At 53.9% G+C, this 20,676-nt stretch overlaps 1 protein-coding gene and 2 long non-coding RNA genes across 7 annotated transcripts; 1 reads left to right on the top strand and 2 right to left on the bottom strand.

Annotated features, from left to right (window-relative positions):
* On the bottom strand, positions 1-4,264 carry LOC142417464 (uncharacterized). 3 transcript variants are annotated; one of them, XR_012778021.1, is made up of 4 exons: positions 2,580-4,264; positions 1,639-2,420; positions 421-611; positions 1-135 (listed from the first exon to the last, which is right to left on the bottom strand). It is a non-coding gene; the product is annotated as an uncharacterized LOC142417464 (long non-coding RNA). The 3 variants fall into 3 exon arrangements; XR_012778022.1 differs by having other exon boundaries at positions 421-2,420; positions 2,580-2,674; positions 3,313-4,264; XR_012778020.1 differs by having other exon boundaries at positions 421-2,420.
* Positions 4,265-4,509: 245 nt separating this feature from the next.
* On the top strand, positions 4,510-11,065 carry SRSF1 (serine and arginine rich splicing factor 1). Of its 3 annotated transcripts, XR_012777922.1 has the most exons (5): positions 4,510-5,148; positions 5,537-5,721; positions 5,991-6,229; positions 7,023-7,142; positions 8,053-11,065. XR_012777922.1 is itself a non-coding variant. In XM_075517640.1 (4 exons), exons 1-3 carry the CDS (start codon positions 4,955-4,957, stop codon positions 6,212-6,214), a joined length of 603 nt encoding a protein of 200 aa, XP_075373755.1. In that variant the 5' UTR covers positions 4,510-4,954; the 3' UTR covers positions 6,215-6,229; positions 7,023-11,065. The 3 variants fall into 3 exon arrangements, 2 of the variants coding, with proteins under 2 accessions (XP_075373755.1, XP_075373754.1); XM_075517640.1 differs by having other exon boundaries at positions 7,023-11,065; XM_075517639.1 differs by having other exon boundaries at positions 4,520-5,148; positions 5,991-6,163; positions 6,428-11,065.
* Positions 11,066-17,922: 6,857 nt separating this feature from the next.
* LOC142417457 (uncharacterized) lies at positions 17,923-20,509 on the bottom strand. Its single transcript, XR_012778016.1, has 2 exons — positions 20,101-20,509; positions 17,923-19,734 (listed from the first exon to the last, which is right to left on the bottom strand). It is a non-coding gene; the product is annotated as an uncharacterized LOC142417457 (long non-coding RNA).
* Between the last annotated feature and the right edge of the window lie 167 nt (positions 20,510-20,676).

Below are 20,676 nucleotides of genomic sequence, written 5' to 3'. Positions count from 1 at the left end.
CCTCCGTCCGTGTCAGGCTTTGGAGCATCCCACCAGGCAGGGAGAGGGAAGAGGAATGAAACTGGCTGCTGCAATATTCAGTGACAGCGGGAGGCAGGGAGCAACGGAGAGTGGGCAGAAGGAGCCCGCAGCGCCCTGTATGAACATAAATATTTTCCCAGGGAAAGAAATCAATTAAAACAGGTTTGGGGGCTCATTTAAACTTTTCACTCTGTGCTAACCGCTGCCTCTTCCCCTCCCCACCCCCAGATACGCTGCGCTGGCACGTGGGAATCAACGGTGAAACCAGGCGCTGAAAATCCGAGTAACATAGAAACAAGACAGCAAAAATCACATCAAAACCCCTGATGTTTTTTTTTTATTATTTTTTTTTTTCAAATTAACCTTTAATTGCTACTAGCAAGACAAATAACCACATACCATTCAACTAGATTCTGCTTCCTTGCGCCCCTTCAGCCAGCCCGGGGTGACGAGGTGGCCCACGGCTGCAGGAACGGGTCCGGGCTGCACCGGAAGGTCCCATTGAAGACCTCAGCAGTCTGCTCCGGGGACCTTACGATCACGGCTCTGCCGAGCACATCGTGCTTAACAGCTGTAACGGTGTAGCTGTTCTAACGAAGAAAAAAGAGCAACGTTTCAGAATTTCTAAAAATGAGCATTTTCACAATGCCTTCCAGGCGTGATTTGAATTCAGGTGGTGTTATCCACGCAAAACGCCGTCGATGCAGCCTGCTCTTCTGGGTGGCTTTTCTTTAAATCTCTACCTGTGTGCGTGTCCTTTCAGGCTGGCTTTCAGGAAAAATTCACACCGTCAAAGCGTGCTGTGTTTTTCGTTTGCATTAAGACATGCTACAGCGTGTGCATATGAAATCTTTTTGCTTACATATAAATCTGCATAAATAAAACGAGCTCTGCCACCATCCCCTTTTATGGGAAATATTTTCACACTTACACACTTTCCTTGTCTTATCAGCGTACTCAGCGTTTCTCTGAAAAAAATCACAGACTGTATTTTTGCATCTTTTTTTCTACATGCAAGTTAAATAACTTAGATAACATTGAGGCACTATTTAAAATTGAAGGCCCCCAACATACCAGCTTTATAGTTCAGGCTCCAAAGATGCTATCTGGGCAGTTTCATGTTACTGTTGAAATGCCAAGAGAAACCACTCAAGCAGCGTATTCAGAGCGACTGTTATGGGAGGGAAACAGCAAGTTTGGACAATTCAAAGCTTAGTTCTCCAAAAAAACGTTACAACTTAAGACGCCGTTTTAAAAATGACCCTTGTCTTCCAAACAATCTGAGCTTTGATTAACTCTTATTTTGCAACAAAGTAAGATTAATCAAGACTAATCCCAGCTGGATCGTACGGTACTGAGGAGGCCGCTGCGATTTAGGAAAAACAGGTTCTCGCTAACAGAGCCAGGCAAGCGGTAAAGGTGATGAAAGCCAGCACGGGGAATCGCAACCAACCCACCCAGCTCCGACGTGGGCTGCGGGCCCCGCTCTGCCCCTAACCCTGCCAGCTCAGCTTGGGAAAAACACTTTTGCTGCCAATGCCTCTGTTGCGTCTTAAATAAAAAGGAGCAGCGACCCCATCGTAACGCATTTTAGTATCTTTGCATAAAAAGACCCACCTGCGGCATCGGGGTGGTTATTCGCCAAGAGCGAGAGCGCACTTCAACACCGTGGGAAGAGCTCTGGGAAGGAAGGGCAGAGGAAGGAAGACTGTGAAAATGCCAGAAAGGGCCAAACCGAAGTTGCTGGTTTTCTTTCTCCAGGTGAGAAGGCCTAAAGCAGGCTGAGGAGCGGCTGTAACAGTGCTCTCCAGCATACCTCCACCTGGGTAAGCTCAGCACGCCCAGACACTTCCCGTACTGGGTCACACGGTTAATATTTGCATTATTAATCAATATTCTCATTCTGAAAGCCCTGTTTTCCATTTCTCTCATTTTGAGAAGGAAAGCTTGTCATTTTACAGTAGTTGGCTTTTTTTTTTAGCAAGATTATTTGCCATTTCCTTCCCAGTAATTTATTTTCTACATAATTAATGTTTAATGATTCTCCACATATACATTTTGCCAGGAAGCCAAAAGCGACTCTGACAAAGCAAATAAATGTTCTGCAGCTTATCCAACTGTTTTAAGCACTCTGCTGATAACACAGAGCTAAAAAAGGTAATGAAGAAGAAAACATTCGATATTTCTATAAAGAGACACTTCATTAAGGTAATTAAGGCAATTATTTAAAGCAGTTATGAGGATTACGAACACACAAAAGAAATTATGCAATAGGGTTTTCGCAAACCAGGCAGACTTACCATTATTTTATGATGCCTTTAAGAATAACTTTCAGCCGTTTAATAAGCTTTTGAAAATACAGACTCATTTCTTGGCAAAGCATGGAGCCTTCTCTGCACCTGGGAAGAGCATATTGGGGGTCTTTGAGATTTGTTTTTTTGTGGGGAGGGGAGTTGTTTTTTCTTTTTTTTTTTTAATATGCAACAAGTATTTCCACCGAGCCGGCAAATCACTGAATTAGCTTGTTAAATTGTGCTCGTTCAAAAAAAAGTATTTACCCAAAAGCACCCGTGGAAATCACGTAGATCGACGCTGGAACCTCAGGGGCACTGCAGTCACCGTCTCACCAGTTCGTATTCCGCTATCAGCAGAGCTGTGAAACCATCAACACTCCTTTAAAGATACAGAAAACCTCAAGATACTCGGTAGTTTAGACTTTGCAAACCACCACTTCTGAAGATGGGCTTTCTCATAACAGCTTTCAGTGATGAATAGCAGTCTTTATTTAAACCCCTAGCAATCTGACATAGATATTACCCGTGTTAAAAATCACTGGAGCAGAGCGCATTACGGCACTATAACCTACACGAGAGAAGAATGAAAGGCATTTATAAGTCAAGTGTTATGACATTATACTGAAAATATTTTTCTAACTATAAGTCATCCGGATTGCTGTTTTCTAGAGGAATATGCATTTTTAATTAACACATGAAAAATGAAGTATGCATGACAAACTCTACTGAAGAGGCATGAGACATTTTTCAAAATCCCTTAATTAACTTAGGAGCCTAAAGGGTTTTTCTACACACTCAGATACTACTTTAACCCCATCACGGTGGTTACGGTGACTCAACCTTTCTGGCACCACGGGGACTCGCTTGTGCTGATACAAAAGATACCAAGGGATAAATGAGAGACATCCAGATTGCAAAGGTACAACTATTTCCCACATTTTTAGAAGTATCCCTCCCATATCTGCCGTATCCTGCAGATCGTACAAAAAATCCTCACTTCAAAAGCAATTTGCGACCCGAACTCCAAGCAGCAAAGCGTGAGCAGAGGAAGGAGTCGCGCGGGGTTAGGGCGAGGCGGGACGCGGCAGGGAAGAGCTGCTGTGCTCCGGGTGTTCGGGGCAGGCCGAAGCGGTTTGTCCATCTACAGCTACATTTACTGCCTCAACACATCTTTCAGGGCTTTGTGACAAGCTAGACTACTACGCTGGTGCTTTAAAGGGACTTTATTTAAATTATGATCTCATAAACGTAACATAGTTGTACGTTATTTTCTTGCTTCTTCCCCAGGAAATCCTTTTCTGCGCTCTTTTGTACGCGTTTCTCCTAACTCTACGTTAAACCTCCGAAAACACACCATACTGTGCACACTTCTGCCGGAGCCCTCAGGAGATGGTGTTTCATAAACGTGTTCGCTTGAGATGTGACTTTGCCTCCACCTCAAATGCTTTTTTGTTCCTCCACTTTTATTAACTTACATAGACACAAGTCAAGTACATTCCTAAGGTTCGTTCTGTCCAAAGTCATTGTGCTTAGCATGCAAAGTAGATTTGAGTAACCCCCCCAGAGCATACCATGAGATTACTCTAAAAGCCCTTAGCCAAGAACCACGATATTGTGTTCAGAAATGGGAGACCGCAATGTTAGGGGGAAAAAAACCCAAACAAACAAAACCCAACAGCCCTAAAACTTAACTTTAATGCTGTGCTGAAGGGGATACTTAAGCAGGATGCTCGCATGGCTGGGCAGTGGACTCAGGCCTGGATTCAGCACCCTGTGCCCTCAGGGCAGCCATTTTACCTCAGCGTGGCCGAGCCAGTCCCAGCTCGCCTCCGTCCTACCCTCGGCCCTCCCGCCCGCCTGGGGAGCAGGCAGAGCCCTTTTCCCCACGCCCCCTGGGCACGCCACAACGTGACAGAGCCCTGCCCGCGGCCCCAGCCCTTCTGCCCCCAGCGCAGACCGACCCGCGCCCTGCCGGCACCGCCGCCATCCCCCGCCCGCCTCCCCACAGCCGCTGCACACGGCCCCACCGCCGCCACCGCCCCCCCCCCCCCGCAGTGCATTGTGGGACACGCCCCGCGCCTTGGCGCCAAGCGCCCCCGCCGCCGCGGTGCACTGTGGGACACACCCTCCCCTGCCCCGGCCGGACCTTCTTAGCGCGGACGCCGCACCGGACGTGACGCCATACGGCCTGCCGCCGTTAAAACCGCGGCCGAGGATTGCGTTCTTCCCCCACCGCGGGCAACGGGCGCTTTCCGAGGGGGAGCTCGAGCCCGCCGCACCCTCGCACGCAGGAGTCTGCGCCGCCAGCACGGGTTCGGCTTCTCAGGTGGAGCCGCCGAGGGGCAAGAAGAGGGGAACTACTTTCCGCGGAAGCCGCGCATGCGCAGGGCGGAGGAGTGAGGGCGCGGCGGAAGACGCGGGCACCGCCTCGCTCGTGGCCAGCGCGGGCGGTGCTGCGTCCCGGGGTGAAATCGCTGCGCGCAGTAGGACCGCGAGGGGAGCCGCGGTCGCCATTTTGAAGCGGTTGTTGGGGGAGGCGGCGTGTGCGCTCCCGTGTGCCCGGCCCGGCCCCGCGCCCGCTCGCCCGCCCGCTCTCCGAGCTCCGGCCCTCCACCGCCGCAGCCATTGCTGACCTTGCCATGTCCGGAGGGGGCGTGATCCGCGGCCCAGCCGGCAACAACGACTGCCGCATCTACGTGGGGAACCTGCCCCCCGACATCCGCACCAAGGACATCGAGGACGTCTTCTACAAGTACGGGGCCATCCGCGACATCGACCTCAAGAACCGCCGCGGGGGCCCGCCCTTCGCCTTCGTCGAGTTTGAGGACCCCAGGTGAGGCCCCCACCACCACCCCCGGGCGCTCCCCTGGGAGAGGGGGGGCTGGGGCCCCGCCGCGGCCTGTGTCGTGTGTTCCCCCCCCCCGCCCGGCCCCGGGCCTGAGGCGGGGGCAGCCGCCGCGGAGCTGCCTCTCCCCGCCCGTGCAGCATCGGCCCCCTCCCTCCTTCCTCTCGCCGCGCCGTGCTTCGGGCCGCGCTAACGGGCCCCCGCGCCGTTGCGGGTGGCGGCCCCGCTGCCGGGGGCCCGGGGAGGGGGGCGGCGGGCGGCGCGGGGCGGGGTGGGGCCGGCGGGAAGCGGGAACAAAGGCGGGGGGGCGGTGCGTGGGCAGGGCGCGGCGCGGGGGGGCGGGCGGCCGCGCTCACCGCCCCGTCCCGTCCCGCAGGGACGCGGAGGACGCCGTCTACGGGCGGGACGGCTACGATTACGATGGGTATCGCCTCCGCGTGGAGTTCCCTCGGAGCGGCCGGGGCACCGGCAGAGGCGGCGGCGGTGGCGGAGGGGGCGGAGCCCCCCGGGGCAGGTACGGCCCCCCGTCCCGGCGCTCGGAGTACAGAGTGATCGTCTCGGGTGAGTCATTCCTCTCTCTTAGCCCCAGTGCTCCCCCGGGGTCCTCCAGGCGAGCTTCCCAGCGAGGGGTGATGCAGCTCCACGTTGTTTCTTAAAAAGCATCGCCTCGCGTAGCCTGGCAGGAACGCTGTCCGTGCGATGCGAACGGCTCCTCGAGGCAGCCCGTCTGCTTACTGAACAGGCTCTTTTGTTTGCTGCGACCTGACGCTGTAACTGCAGGAGGTGGGAATATAATCCGGTTTTAAAGTAACGTCTTGCTTTTTCTGTAGGGCTGCCTCCAAGTGGAAGTTGGCAGGATTTAAAGGATCACATGCGTGAAGCAGGTGATGTATGTTATGCTGATGTTTTCCGAGATGGCACTGGTGTCGTGGAGTTTGTACGGAAGGAAGATATGACCTACGCTGTGCGAAAACTGGATAACACTAAATTTAGATCTCATGAGGTAGGTTTCATACTTACTTTCTTTGGCCAGAATTGGATACAAGGGGCTTAACAGTAGGATTTGAAGGTAAGGCACGTGTGGTGTTCATTGTTTGTATACAAAGCAGCTAAATAAGTCTGTGGTCAGCTTGTCAGGAGATAGACTTTTAAAGCTTTGATGTCTATTTCCGTGCTGTAGTAAACGATATCTTCAGTCTGTCAGCATGCCTAAAAAGATGGCCCTAAAGCCTAGACTTTTCAATCGAAAGTTCTGTCTATTCAATAGGGAGAAACTGCCTACATCCGTGTTAAAGTTGATGGCCCAAGAAGTCCAAGCTATGGAAGATCTCGGTCACGCAGCCGTAGTCGTAGCAGAAGCCGTAGTCGAAGCAACAGCAGAAGCCGCAGTTATTCCCCAAGAAGAAGCAGAGGATCTCCACGCTACTCTCCCCGCCACAGCAGATCCCGATCTCGTACATAAATGATCACTAGCTCTGATCTTTTTGTAGAACTCCATGTTGTACACAGTTTTCCTTTACTTAGTACAGTCTTTCATTTTTTTTAATTCAAACTGTTTTATTCAAATTGGCTGAAGTGTTGAATTGCATTCTTGTGTAAAATCCCTAGTGAGTATTTGCTCCTTAACATCAACATTCCCCTCATGTCTTTGGTAAATTGTATTTTAATTGATGTCAGTCAGGATTGTTTCGATTTAGTTCTAGTTAAATACCAACATTCTTCAAACTGTGGTATTGCTGTGTAAATGTCTCAGTGTTCAGCTATGGTTTATACGAGCTGGGGATGTTGGGATGTTTGTGGCTAACTTGTCTCTTCTGGGGGATCTTATATTTTATCTTGCCTTTTCGTGTGTCTTTCTGTAGACATATCTGAAGAGATGGATTAAGAATGCTTTGGATTAAAGGATTGTGGAGCACATGTCAATCATTTTAGGATTGTCAAAAGGAGGATTGAGGAGGATCAGATCAATAATGGAGGCAATGGTATGACTCCAAGTGCTATTGTCACAGATGAACTTGGCAGTATTGACCTTATACTGAGAGACAGGTTAATTGAGTACGTGCACCTACGTGTCACTTCAGGCATGTTCTAGTTACCGCAGACTACAATTGCTCTTTTCTTTAAAACTTTTTTTGGGGGGCAATTGTGGCTAAATACTTGCTTTTGTAATTCTCTTCCATTCTAGTTTTTTAAAGGAATAAACTGGGACGGGGGTGGGAGTATTGGTTTACTTCGTCATGCAGCATTTGGTTACAAGTGTTAATGTTACGTAGTATTCGTACACTTGCAGTAGATCAAGGGTGTCTTTAAATCAGAGTATAATATCAATACTGCTAAAATCTGCATGTCCTCTGTGTGACTGATACAGCGTTGCTATTTCATTTTTTTTAAGTATCAGAATGAAAGCAAAAATAGAAAACCTAGTTGGGAATAATTTAAGTCTCAGCCCTGCCCCCTCAGACTAATTCACAATTGACTCACCGATATGTTTGAAAACTCTGGTTAGTTAATTTTGTTACCTTCCAGCTGGGAGCGCTAGCTATAGTTTAGACATACAGTAGGTGGATAGCTTTAGCAGTAAGCTTTTCCAGTTTCATAAACATTTTTTGCAACCACAAAACCTGTAGCACACCACCGTACGAGCAATGAGTATGTTGGCATTTTCAGTTGACATATTGTAAATATTACAATGTTTCCTCCAAATAGTAATTAACATTTCTAAAAATTATCTGAGCATCACCATTCAAAAGTTTGTTTTGGGGAATTGATAGTTATTAATGTACATCTGTATTAATTGATGGCAAACATAACTGATCATTCCCCAGAATCCTATTTTTTCATTACAGTATCTAACTTTTTGCCTCCTCTTTTTTGGTTTTGCTGGTTATAAAGGTTTGGATTGGAGAGGGCTCACTGGATCCCAATCCTTGGAGCTGGATCATTGGATTCAAATCATAATGTGGATAGGATAGGGAGGCTGAATTGCAAGGATTCATGGAGCGGGATCAAATTACCAGGAACATAGGAGTGGATTCCTGCCCCAACCAAACCGCATTCGTGTGGATTTTTTTATTCAACTCAATTGGCTATTCCAAAGATTTTTTTCCTATTTTTGACGATTGGAGCCCTTAAGATGCACGATGGAGTTTTTCATTTTTTTGGTAAAAGGAGCAAAGCGAGGACCTGGAGAGGTACGCTGGAGCAATCTCCTTGGAAGGATTCAGCACGAGTAGATGGTAAACGTTAAAGGGGAAAAAGGGGGGTTTGTTTAAAAAAAAAAGTAAATCAATAAGTCATTTCTCTAAATTTAAAGACAAAAATTGGAGTTAAAGATTAAGTAGGTTTTCAATTGGCTATTGCCTTTTTTCTTTGACAAATAAAATTTTTAAAAAAACGTGCATGGTTGTCATCATTTGTTGCTAAGAGTCTTAGCCTTTGGTTGCCACTGTAGCATTGTTAAATCGCAAGTTTTCAGACAAAAGGCTTTTGTGTTCAACAGAGACGTAGTGTTTCCCAGGAAGCGTTGATGTTTGAGCTTCTCCTAAAGAAAGGATCAGTTCCCTGGGAAATGGGTGGAATTTATTATAGGAGTAGGTGAAAAGAGGAAAAGAAAGAATTCTCACTGCTTAAGAGGATGCTTTAGTATTAATGTTGTTGCTAACGATACTCTTCTAAAGAGATCACAAAGGGAAAACATGAGATTAATCGGGCTCAGCGCTCCCCCCGCAATCCTCTTGAAAATAAATACGGGTAGAAACTGTGTATAAACCTTCCCGGTGCCTCGTCTCCAGTGGCGGTGGACTGGAGGCAGCCTGCGGGAGGCGAGTAAGGATGCGGGTTGTGGAGGAGCTGGTCGGTGGTGGCAGGTCGCTGAGCGTGGTCACCGAGCCATTGCCGCTGGCGCAGGCGCGGGGTAATGGCACCCCTGCAGCGTGCGCAGCTTGAGGCCAGGCTGGAAAGGCGGCACCTTCCCTAGGGGAATATTCTCATGGCTTCATAGGAAGTATGCGAATATTCCTTTGGTTGTCTGATGAAACTACATGGCGTGTGTTTGAGTGTGTTTAATTTACAGTGAGTTAAAGAGCGAAGTGTCAGTGTGGAGCAGAAGGGCATTTCTTTCTGCACAGTGTAATTGCCAGTTTATAGAACTGTCCTGGGGGGTGCAGAGCGGGTGGTGATCGGGTTAATGTTTAAGTAGGGTACTTGTGTAAATAATGTACGCTTTGCTTCGCAGAGATGGATGGCTGTAGGTTGCTTCTGTATGGCAGGGAAATGCGGCGTCCCGTATGGAGCGGGGCAGGAGGGTTGCTGTAGTGTAAGACAGGGTTTTTGTTTGGGGCAGGATTAAGCAGATTTGGGGTTTAAGCGTGGCATGCGTAACGCTGTGAAGGGTGCTGTGTGTGGTGACAGACAGTAGTTTGTTACAGAAAGCTGTTTCCCTGCAGAAATACTGTATTGCCAAAGATGTGTATAGGAGATGTACTTTTTTTTCAAAAATTATGAAGTCCTGATAGCAAAGCTCTGTATTTTGGGGGAGAGGTACAAGCTATGCTACGCACAGAACAGGCTTAGGTGCTCGAGTGGCCATGGGACGATGCCAGATGGGAAGAAAAGGAGCTGTAGAGATGAGTGGGGTGAGTTGAGTTGGTGGAGTGGCTCTTGCCAGAGAAGTTTGTTCGTCAGGATGTGGGAAAGCAAAGGGAGTGGAGTGGGTGGTGCATGCTTGATGGCACATAGGTATGTGCTGTTGAAGAAAGGGGAAGTTTGGCCCAAAAAAACCCCAACCCCTTGTGGGCCTTGAGCAGTGCTGTCACCGGTGTTCAAGAAAGGTGAAACGGGAGAAGTTTGAAAGCAAAGGTTACGAGTGTGCTCAGGGAGGCAAAACCTTTTCTTTCACGAAAGGAAACCTGAAGAGTTTGGTTTGAGTGAACTGAAGGGCTATTTGGAGAGGATCGCTTTTCTGGCTGCGTAGGGGTTGGGAAGAAAGTGAGCTTCACGAGGGAGGAAGAGCAAAGGAGGCTGGCACCCTGGTAAAGGGGGGTTGCAGTCCCCTCTCTGAAATATAAGAGCCTGGGTTCTGGCCCAGGGAGGCTGGGCAGAGCCAGCGGTTCTAAGCAAGTTCATAAGGAGCTAACGAACGTGCTGGAGCTCTAACTAAAGGGGTGGTTCAGCTGACTTCAAGATATGGAAGTATCTGTACACGCTGTCACGTTAGAGGTGCAGGGAGGCTGAAAACGTCAGGCTTGGTCCTGGCGCGGGAGAGCTGGAGGTGAGGGATGCGCGCCGAGGGTTGACGCTTAAGTTCTCGGTTCTGTTCTGTGCAGCTGAACTATGTGAGTGGGAAATATTGACAATTGTTTGTTCAGAGATTGTCTCAAAGTGGTTTGCAGCTGTAGTAAACATCACCCTGCGGAAAGGCTGTTCCTCCCCGGGGGGGGAGCGCGGGAGGGCACCGAGCTCTGCCGAGGAGGAGGTGGTGACGCCGGCGTTTCTCTGCGTTGGGATTTGTGGACCTTGTCACCTTCGTGCAAAGCTCCAGACGATGAGTTCTTCAAGACCCGGTGGGCGTCCTACCTCTGCAGAAAGGCTGCTGATCCTCCCTGTTAAGTGGAAACGCCGCGTTTTTCGTTTCACTTGGAAAACGGAAGGGAATGGAGCGATGCTGGAGTTCTTTTTCCCGTTTTGGTTTTCCACACCGAGGGGAGAGAGGTCGGGTCGCTTCGGCAGACGACCTGCTGGTCCGTGTTCCTGCTGCCGTGCCTCTGCCCCAGCATCGTGCCTGCGGCGACCAGCCCCTTCGCTTTGTTCTCCCCTCTGTACCAGCCGGTGTGTACCTCACGACGCTGTGCAGCGCTGGTGTTTGTAAAGCGCTTTGAGATCCTGTAATAAAACCGTTTACAGTGTGGAGCTCTGGTGCGTTTTATGCCTCTAGACCTTTTTATCCTGTAAAATCTCTTCTGTCGTCGTACTGGTACCAGCCAGACGTGCAGTTGGTGGAGTAGGAAAGCCTGCTTCACGGGGTGAGCCAAGGCTTTCCCCAGCCGCCTTGGTTTTTAACTTCTGGTTCTTGTCCGCAGCAATACTCCCCGTCTTCAGGGGGAGTATTGTGTTCTCTGATTGACGTAATGGACTTTACAAATAGAGGAATTAAATTAACGTCAGAAATGTGCTATAGGCCAGTTTTGATAGTGCTAGGGAACGTTAGGTGGAGTAGTCTGTGCTTTCTGACGTACTCTCAGCTTTTAATTACACCGCAGCTCTCTGAGTTCATTGCCTTTGTTACGGGGATGGTTTGGAGCGAGCCGTGTTGGGAGCAGTCGCTCCTGGCAGGCACGGCCCGGGGAGCCCTGCGCCACCTCTTCCCCCTTTGGCTTCTGGGGCTGAGGATGAAAATGAACCTGAGTCAGCGCCGGCTTAACTTCCCTCGCGGGGAATGCTGGCTTCCAGGCAGGCACCTCGCGAGTCATCCGCTCACCCGGCTGTGGCTGTTGGGTAAAACTTGCTTCAATTTATTTTAATGTCTTACATAAATTAGTGGAAACAGGTTCTGCTGGAAGGCAACAGTCAGACCACGTTAGCTGTTCTGCCAGCGCTTGTTCCAGGAATGTATTTTCTAGGATTTAAAGAGATCAAAACCAGGGCACCGAGTGTCTTTTTCTTATGAACGTGTTCTTCCCAAAAGTCAACGTTTTTAAGAGTCCGTTGGCTCTGAGGCAAATGGAAAGGGGTGCTAATTGGAAGATGGAAACACCTTTGCTAAAGCGGAGGGGCCAACCAAGCCTCACCTCTTTCCTAAATCATTTTGTTTTCCGTCGCGAGGACAGCAGCGGGCGCGTTTCTCGGCCGGTCGCACATCCCCGGTGGAAGCGGGCAGGTAGCCGCCCTCGGCGGCCGCGGCGTTACCTCCCCCGGTGCCGCCGCGCTTTTAATCCAGCGGCGCGGGAGCAGCTCTCCGCCGTTCGTGCGCGGGGGATCTGCCTTTTCAGATGGTCCTGCGCTTCCGATAGTGCGGCTTTGTTGGTACACTGAGGGCAATTGTCTGCCCCGGAGCTGTGTGGCCCCTCTGTCCTGCCCTCGGCCGGCGCAGCTGCCCGGTGGCAGCAGCGCACGATACTGCCTTCATTGTGCAGCCCGCTTGGGAAGTGCAGCGGGGAGGGAGGGAATCTGTCCTTAATTGCACGTCATACTGATAGCGGAGTACTTAATAAACCTAACATTAGGGCTGAAATAGAAATGGTTAGAAAACTCGTGTGGTTTCTCCTCGAAACCGCAGTTTGGGGTTTTTTGTTGTTTGTTTTGGTTTTTTTGAACAGAAACTTCTGCTTTAGAACAGCAGGCTCATTCATTGATCTGTTCCTGTTAGTCGTGGCTCGAGATTTCTTACTCCTGATAACAGCAGATAGTTTTTAGCTGTACAGCAAAATTATAGTAATTTCTAGATTGGCTAAAAATAGCTACAGCCTTCGTAAGAGTCCACTACGCCGAGTGCAAAATAATCCTCGCTGCACCTGCACAGTGAAGAGCGGTTTATCTTGAATTGCAGTTGAAGCTATTTCAAATAGCTGAATTTAAAGGAAAAAAACTCGAGATTCCAGGAAGTTCCCAGCGTAACAAATATCCCCTAAAAATCCCTCTCCCGCACGCCTGAAGAAGGCGAGTGAGTCAGACTGCAGAGCCTGACGTACCCACCCGCGCTGCGTGCTCCTCGCAGCACTTTGTCTCGCCCCGGCAGCGCCGAGGGACGGGCGCGGAGCCCGGCAGCGCCGCGGGATGGGCTGCAGCCTCGCCTGGCCCTCCCTCACCTCGGTCCCGGGCGGCGAGAGGGTCCTGGCTCAGCCTGCGGCTCATCCCCTCCCAGCCGGAGCGCTGCGTGTATATGCAACAGTTGTAGGGCTATTAACATAATTTTATGCAGTAATTTGTGTAATCATTAAAGAGTTGAGAAGGGCATTGTTCGCATGAGTAATTACCTCTGTATTCTAATAGCTCTAATTCATCCCGTAAGTGAGTTTCATATTTCTATGAGTCAGCTAACGATTCACGCTTCGGGTATAATATTTTTTTAAAAAATACCCGTTTCTTGCATGACTTGGTTGCGCTCTGCGAAGCTGATGACGCGACGGATCCTGCCTTAGAGCACACGGACGTCTACCTGGGAAGATTTGCCAGCGTGGACCCAGAGCTCCGGCGCTGGGCTGGCTCCCGCGGCAGGGACGGTGCGGGGCGTTTTACTCGCTGGGATGCCGAGAGGCTGCAGAAAGCAGCTGCCTCCAGCACGGCAGTGGAAATTTAAAAATGAAAAACTTGGCGGTTTGCTGAACTCTGGGGTTTTTTTCCTTCTGACAAAGGGCAGGTCTGTGTTTTTCTAGGGATTTTTGATAGCGTTTTAAACTTGGGGGGGGAAAAACTTCCTCCGCCCAGCTCTGGGTTGCATTTGGCCGTGTTGCCTCTCCGTCCCCGCACACGTGTGTATCTTTAAAGTCCACGTTGAGAAGCTGCAGGCCGGAGGGAAGGTCTGGGCAGCGTCATCCCCTGCCTGACTTGCGGGATGATGCGAGACCTTTTCCCGGCAGCACCGAAATTCGGTTTGAGCCGGAGCTGCCCGGGTGCCTGCGCCCTGGCTTGGCAGCGGTCGGTGGGTATCGCCAAAGATTTTGTTTGCCCCTTGGAAACGTGGTGCAGAGTTGGGTCCTTGGCCGGCGAGAGCCTCGGGCAGAGCGGCCCCGCTCCGGCGGGGCGGTGAGAAAGCGGGCGGCCGCCCGCTTTCTCACCGCCCCGCCGGAGCGGGGCCGCTCTGCCCGAGGCTCTCGCCGGGTGCTGGATGCTCATCCCCGTGGTATCAGCTGAGCGATACAGACAAATGCACAAACATCGATTATTTTGGTGACAATCCATAGCTGCCAAACAAGATTAAGCAACACCCAGGCCCCGGAAAAAAACTAAATAGCGAAGAATAAAGAAAATGGGGCACGGCGTTGGCAGAGGCACGAGCGGATCCCGGGGGACCGCGGCCATCTAGCTGGGTATTAATCCCTGCCATCCCCATTCCCTTCCCCGAAGGATTTCGAGCTCTTCGCTGCTATTAATCGCAGCAGCCCTGCGGGGAATGTAATGCAGCATTATCCGTGTTTTCCAGCTGTGGCTGGGGAGGAGGGAGGCAGCCGGCTTGCCCGAGCTTTGCCGTGTGTCAGTGAAAGATCAGGGATTAGCGCTAGGATTTCCTCGCCGGCTCGGCTGCTCTAATTCAGTGGCCGTGTTTTTCCCTAAATGCACTGACCTTATGTGCCTGCTGCCGTACATCCCGCGCCCAGGAGGAGCCGGGGCAGATGGTGGGAAGGGGAGAGAGGCAGGAGCGGATGTTTCTCTGCAGTCCTCAGCCCCGCAGGAATTATTACTAAAAATGGTCACTGGTGATTAACCGGAGGAGCGCGCCGCTAAGTAATCGGTACACGCTCTGTCTCGTGAAGTTTTCAAATCAAACTGCGGATGCTTTTTTGGAGAGCAGCGGTTGCTCAAAGGCAAAGTGCCAAGGGCAGCGCAGGGCGGACGGCATGCGCGGGCAGGGGTCGGCGAGCACCCACCGGCGGGTCTCTGAGACATCCTTGTACGAAACAGAAAACGCCGTGTATCCGCACGTCTGTGTAAATCGTATATAAATCATATATATGCTGAGTATTTGATGTTAAGAGTGGGCAATCCACACTGCATAGCATCGGTGCCCCGGCACTGTGCACCCCTCCGTGTGCCGGCTGCCTCCGGGCTGCCCGGGGGTCCCCCAGGCGTGCACCCGCAGCGTGCAGCAGCAGGGACGGGTGGCCCCGCTTCTGGGGCACGGGCGGTAATTTTGCACGTGCCTGAGGACGGCGGCAAAGCCCGCAGCCTGCCGCCCGTCCCCAGGGCCAGCGTGGCGAGCGGCAGGGAGGGCAGCTCTTCCGCTCTTCCGCGGCTGCTTTGTGGGAAAAAGTTGTGAGGGAAATAACCAAAATAATAACAAAAGGACGCTGGGTGCTCGCGGCGTGGGGCAGCTCCGCCACTCAAGGTGCCAAGCAGAGATTAGCTCCGGCACAGCTGAGGACAAGGAGGTGGGAAGAGATAACGCCACTTTCTCGGCGGCAGGGCTAAACATAGCCGTGCTTGCTCCTCCTCGGCCGCGGCTCGCTGGCCGCCGTCCTGTGGGCCGCGACGGCCGGAAGCGCCGAGCATCTCCCGCGCGGCCGTGGCGTGTGCCAGGCTGGGAGGGAAGCGTCGGAGCCGCGGAGGAAGGGAGCCAGCCCCCAGCGGGGCCGCGTGCCCGGGGAAAGCAAAGCTCAGGCTGCAGGAAAGCAGGAACCCGCCTGCCGCGGCACCGCGGGGAGAGGGGATGGTGCCGGATTCACCATCCGGCAAAGATTAGGGAGGAGGATGAAATCCCAGAGGAGGCAGGGAGGGTTTCCCATAGCGGGTGCGGCAGCGTGGCCGAGGGGGGACAGCGGGTGCCCTGGGTGAGCAGGGAGGGAAGAGTTCAGGAGAACTGCACGGAGGGGAGCGACCGTCGCAGGGCTGTTTGCCAGGGGAACGCTTTCACCAGGGAACGCTTGAAAGCGCTGAGCAGCCCCAAGGCTTTTCCTGCCTGGTGGGGGGCACGGGCATTGCCCGGCTCTCGGGGAGCCCTGGGCCGGCGAGCGCGCGGTGGGAGCTGACACCCGGCTCCGTACAGACCCGGAGGTCTCCCTGCCACCAGGACGGCACGCGGCCCTTGCGGCACCACGACTCCACGGCCGTGGGCATCGCGCTGGCTTTTCCAGTTTCCCTCCCTGCCTCCTCGTACATCGCTGCTGCAGCGACGCACGCCTCGAAGTTTGGTGCCGAAAACGTGAAAACAGAGAGCCGAGCGGCGTCCAGCCGTCCCTGCTGAGCCCTGCTAACGAGGCGCCTTCCCTTTGAGGAGCTTCTTGCTGCTTCTCCATTGATTGTTGTAGTGCCTTTCTGCGGCGATTCAGCCAAGCTGGCTGGTAATTTCCTGCAGCCTATTTTCCTCTGTTGAAAAGTGGAGCGATCTTTCGGATGCGCTAATTACGAGAAGGCGACGGCGCTCTCCGCAGCGGCAGCGCTCCCGCCAAGCCCCGGGGCGGGCGCCTGTGGCGGCCCTGGCACGGCGCAGGCAGGTCACCGCTGCCGCCGCTGCCCGCGGGAGCAGGACGGAGGGAGGGAGGGATGGCAGCAGGCTCGCGTGGTAGCAGAGACGACTGCGGGCAGCCGTCTGGCAAGAGCTTTCCCTTTCCCTCTGCCTAGCAGATGGGTTGTCTGCCCCTGCGGCACCTTCCACCCGCGTTTTGCCGCTTGCCCGGCGGGCGCCGGGCAGAGGGATGCGGTGGGATGCTCTTCGGGGGACACCGACTCTTCCCACGGCGTGAGCCGGCATGGGACGGCCGCGCTGCCGGGGAGGCCGTCCTGCCGGCGGCTGAGGCTTCGCAGCGGGCACACGCTCTGCTTCAACCTTTGCTTCCCAGGGATGTATTTTACTGTCTCTTTTTAGCTCCCCTGGTCAGTTTGAGAGGGAAGTTGAGGCTGCAAAGAGAGAAACCAGAGAAGACACAAAGTTGGGAAGCGGCTAAAGGGAAACTGCCCGCGGGGAGCACATTCTCAGTAACGTCGTTGCAGCTTATTTACACACTCGAGGGCTCTTCAGCCCCATGGAGCTGTGAAATTCAAAGCCCGCTGCGTGACTCGGGGAGCAGAGCACAAACAGAAAGGGGCTCCTCTAAAGCTGAAATATTTGACAACATTTGCTATTCTTAGCCATGCAAACACATGCTCGCCGAACGAAATCAGAGCACGGCGCGTCAGCAGGCAGGCAGGGGCTGGGGGAAAGCGCTGCGGCTTTGAAGGTCCCGGGTGAGGAGGGTGCATGGGTGCACACGCCTGCGGCAGGGCAGCCTCTCGCCCAGCCCAGCTCATCCCCTCTGTAACCGTGGGAGATGTGCAGGCAGCAGAAAAGCAAATTATCATTTTCTCACTCGTGTCCCGCTACAGGTCCTAATGCACCGGGGGCTTCTGCAAGGATAACGGGATAAAACGGGTAGAGTTCAGATGGTCCTTCCGGGGCTGCCAGGTTCGCGGAGGGGAGCTGCATCCCCCTGCCCTGCCCCGCTTCCCCAAGCAGGCAGGACAGCTAATGGCGCCCGTGCGAATAGGCACTTTATTAACTGTTTCGTGGCTGAGCACGGTGGAGGCAACAGCTCCTCTATCTCTCCGAGTCGCGCCGCGAGGCGGGTTTGACAAATGAACCACGGGGATTGCTTCTTCTGGAGGCCGACGTCCCCGGGGAGCTGCGTGCCGGGTGGCAGGAGGGCACGCGAGCGGCCGAGGGCTGCGCAGGGGTTTCGGCAGTGCCGGCGTCGGGCAGAGCACGGCTGTGGCACCGAGGGGCTGCCCCGGTGCTGCCCTGCTCCCCGGGAGGCTCCCCAAAACTGGCCTTGGCTCGGGCGCCGGAGGTGGGGGACACCCCGGCAGCCCCGGCGGCGTTCCCGTCCTTCCCAACAGCCTGGGAGGTGCTGAGGAAGAAAGGAGGGAAGAGTTTTGTTTGAAAAGGAGGAAAAGAGCAGCCTTGGGACGGTGGTAAATGGGCTACGTGATTCCCGGTGCCCTGGAAACTCCCTTTGCACGCTTGCTGCGGGTACCAGAGCGGCAGCGGGGTGGCTGCTGATGCTATCACTGTCCCAGCTCAATGACTAAGGGAGCTGGAAGGTATAAATTAAAGAACACAACACTTCAAGCCACCTGTTACGCGGGTTTGTCCAAAGCAGTGCTGCTTTAATTAAGATGGAGAGTTTACAAATCTAACCTTTGTTTATTCTGCTTTGGGGCATATATAATGTAAATATGTGTTTTCAAACACTGTGGCTTTTTATATTTCCAGTTATAATTCTGGGTAAAGGAAAGTTCGTCGGCTTTGGCATAGACTTGCCCTTTATAACTACAGCTCCTGTGAGCTCTTTCTCCCCCCGGGGATTATCTGCAGCGCCTTGGCTCGCCCTGCTCCCAACGCAGCTTTTCTCTCGGCGATCGCTGCCCTGTTGCGGGATGCGTCGGCTGTGCGAGAGGGGCTGGGAGGGCTCAGCCGGACGCTGTTGACAGGAAAGTGGGCTCCAGCTCTGTTTCCCTCTCCTCCGACTTAGTAAGAAGGCTTTGAATCTTGTAGGTTTTGTTCCTGTATCCCCTCTTGGTTCTTTAGTTGTAACAACAAGAACGTGGAGTTTAGCCTCCTACGTGCTCATCAGGATTTCTTCGATGACTCAGTGATACGCTTGGGTAGTTTTCTTAGCCTTTAATTGAAGTGAGCGTGAGCCCTTAACAAAGAGAGCTCTCCCAAGTCTTCATTAATAAGCGTTAACAAAAATAACTGACCGACCGGGAGAAAAATAACCAGGAGCGGCAGCGGTGTCCCCCTCCCTACAAACGCAGGTTTCCTCTCTCGGCTCTCCTGCAGCCCCTGCTCTGCCGGTGGCAGTGCCGGGGAGGGAATAAAGGGCAGGAGAGGAAAACCCTCCGGCGGTGGCACGCGGGGTGGAGGGGGGCAACGCTGCGGCCGCCCCTGCGCCGCGGCTGGGAAGAGCATCTCTGCTGAGCAGAACAAACGGTCCACGGGCAAGCTGGGCCGGTGCGATCCCAGCAGGGCTAAGAGCACGTGTTGCAAGTGCACTAGCAAACCCCTTTGACTCCTTTTTTTGGTTTGTTTTTCTTAATTCAGAGCTTCTGCAGAGCAAGGGTGGTATTATTTTGCACGTTTCCAGCGCTGCCCACCGGATGCATCAGCACAGAGGTCTACTGTGGTGCAATCACGGGTGGACAAAACCGAGCGGGCTCCAAGTTCCCCGAGGCAGACGGACTCTCAGAGCCGCAGGTGCCCCGAGCAGGTTGGGCCGCTCCAGGCAGCCGAGCCCCCTGGGCACATATCCGCAAACTTTCCTCTGGGGTCACAAGGCTAAGAAACCTTTTTTTTTTTTTTTTTTAATGCAAACATATTTTGACGTAATCACTCAGCTCCGGTGCTGGGGTTTCAAGGAAAAGAGCTAGCAGATAGCCTGAGAGGTGTGAAACAACCGCGAGCGTCACTCTGAACAGAACAGCTACTGTTTTGCAACACTCTTGGAAAGTGAAGAAACGCTCGGGGAGGGCCGAGGACCAGCGCCGCAGGAGCCAGGTGACTCGCCCAAGATTGCACAAAGCGACGGCCGAGCCGGCGGGCTGGGACCCCTGACGAGTCCTTTGCCAACGGCCGCTCGGCCCCCGGTGTTACGCAGAGCTGGGGCTTCGGAACCGTCCTTTGCGTTATCTGTAACAGGAGACAAGAAAAACCACCTGGCTCTCCCATAAGGGAGGAAGTAGTATGGGCAACTTCACCGACGTGAGCCATATTTAGCCCGGCTTACTGAGGTCAAGCTGCGCAGAAGCCAGCAGCGACGCAGCTGTGTTTCTTCACGTGCCCAGCCCGCCGGCTGGTTTTGGTGAAGCGGGTGCCGCAGCGGCCGAGGCCTCAGACGCGCAGGGCGGCTCAGCGTGGATCTGGGCCTGAGCAAAGAGGATCGTTCGGAGCTGGGGGAAAAAAAAAATAAAGTCTTGTAAGGCCGTTCTCTTCTCCCCCAGTTCTGGGAAGACGGCCCTTGCCTATGAGCCGAGGTCTGGTTTTAAAACATCCATCCTCTTGCGGTTTCACCCGCCACACTCCTGTTTTTCCTGCGTTTGCCGAAGAAATGCCAGACGCCCCTCGCAGATGCCACCGAGGCGGCGGTGCAGATGCCCCCCGCGCCCGCCCTCTGCCCCCGCGTCCTTCCCCGTCCCCCCAGAGCACCGGGGAGGCAGGAGGAGCCCGCCCCGCGCGGGGAGCTCAGGGCCCCATCCTGCCGCCCGTCAAGGATGTGCTTGATGTGTGTAAACACGTAATTAACGGTAAGTATATACTTAATTGCTTGTGGCTTTGATTTGCATTCAGGTGCTGCGCTGGAGATGCCTTAGATAGGAGCAAACCCGGTCATTTTGCTACTTTGACGTGTGTAGGAAAGCGTGCCGGGGAAGGGGGGCCGTGGAAGCCCCGGGGTCCCCAGGACGGCGGAGGCCAGGCCAGAGGCCACGCGAGCGGCGGCAGCGGGGCTGCGCGGCCCGGGGGGGGGAGCACGTCCCTGCCCACGGGGAGGCTGGCGGGCGCGCCCGGGGCTGGCGGTGCCCCACGGCGTGCTGACGAAGGCCTTCGCACCCCCGGAGCTCCGGCCCGCAGCCCGGCCGGGTGCGAGGCCCGGGCCAGCCCGGCAACGGCCTCACGGCGCCCGGTGCAGGTGGCGGGGGCCGCTCGGGCCGCGGCAGCCCGGGTGGGCCGAGGACCCCCCCCCCCCGGGTGGGCCGAGGCCGATCCCGGGTGGGCCGAGGCCGGCGCGGCGCCGGGCGACCCCCGGGGCGGCCCCTTCTCCCCCCGCCCCCCCCCCCCCCCCCCTCCGGCAGCCCCCGCGGGTCCCGGCGCTGCCGCCGGCGGGCGGGGCGGCA

Source organism: Mycteria americana, chromosome 15, assembly GCF_035582795.1.
Source record: "Mycteria americana isolate JAX WOST 10 ecotype Jacksonville Zoo and Gardens chromosome 15, USCA_MyAme_1.0, whole genome shotgun sequence".
Classification (NCBI taxonomy): Eukaryota; Metazoa; Chordata; class Aves; order Ciconiiformes; family Ciconiidae; genus Mycteria; species Mycteria americana.
Note: the sequence above shows the minus strand (reverse complement) of the source record. Positions and strands in the feature narration are given on the sequence as shown.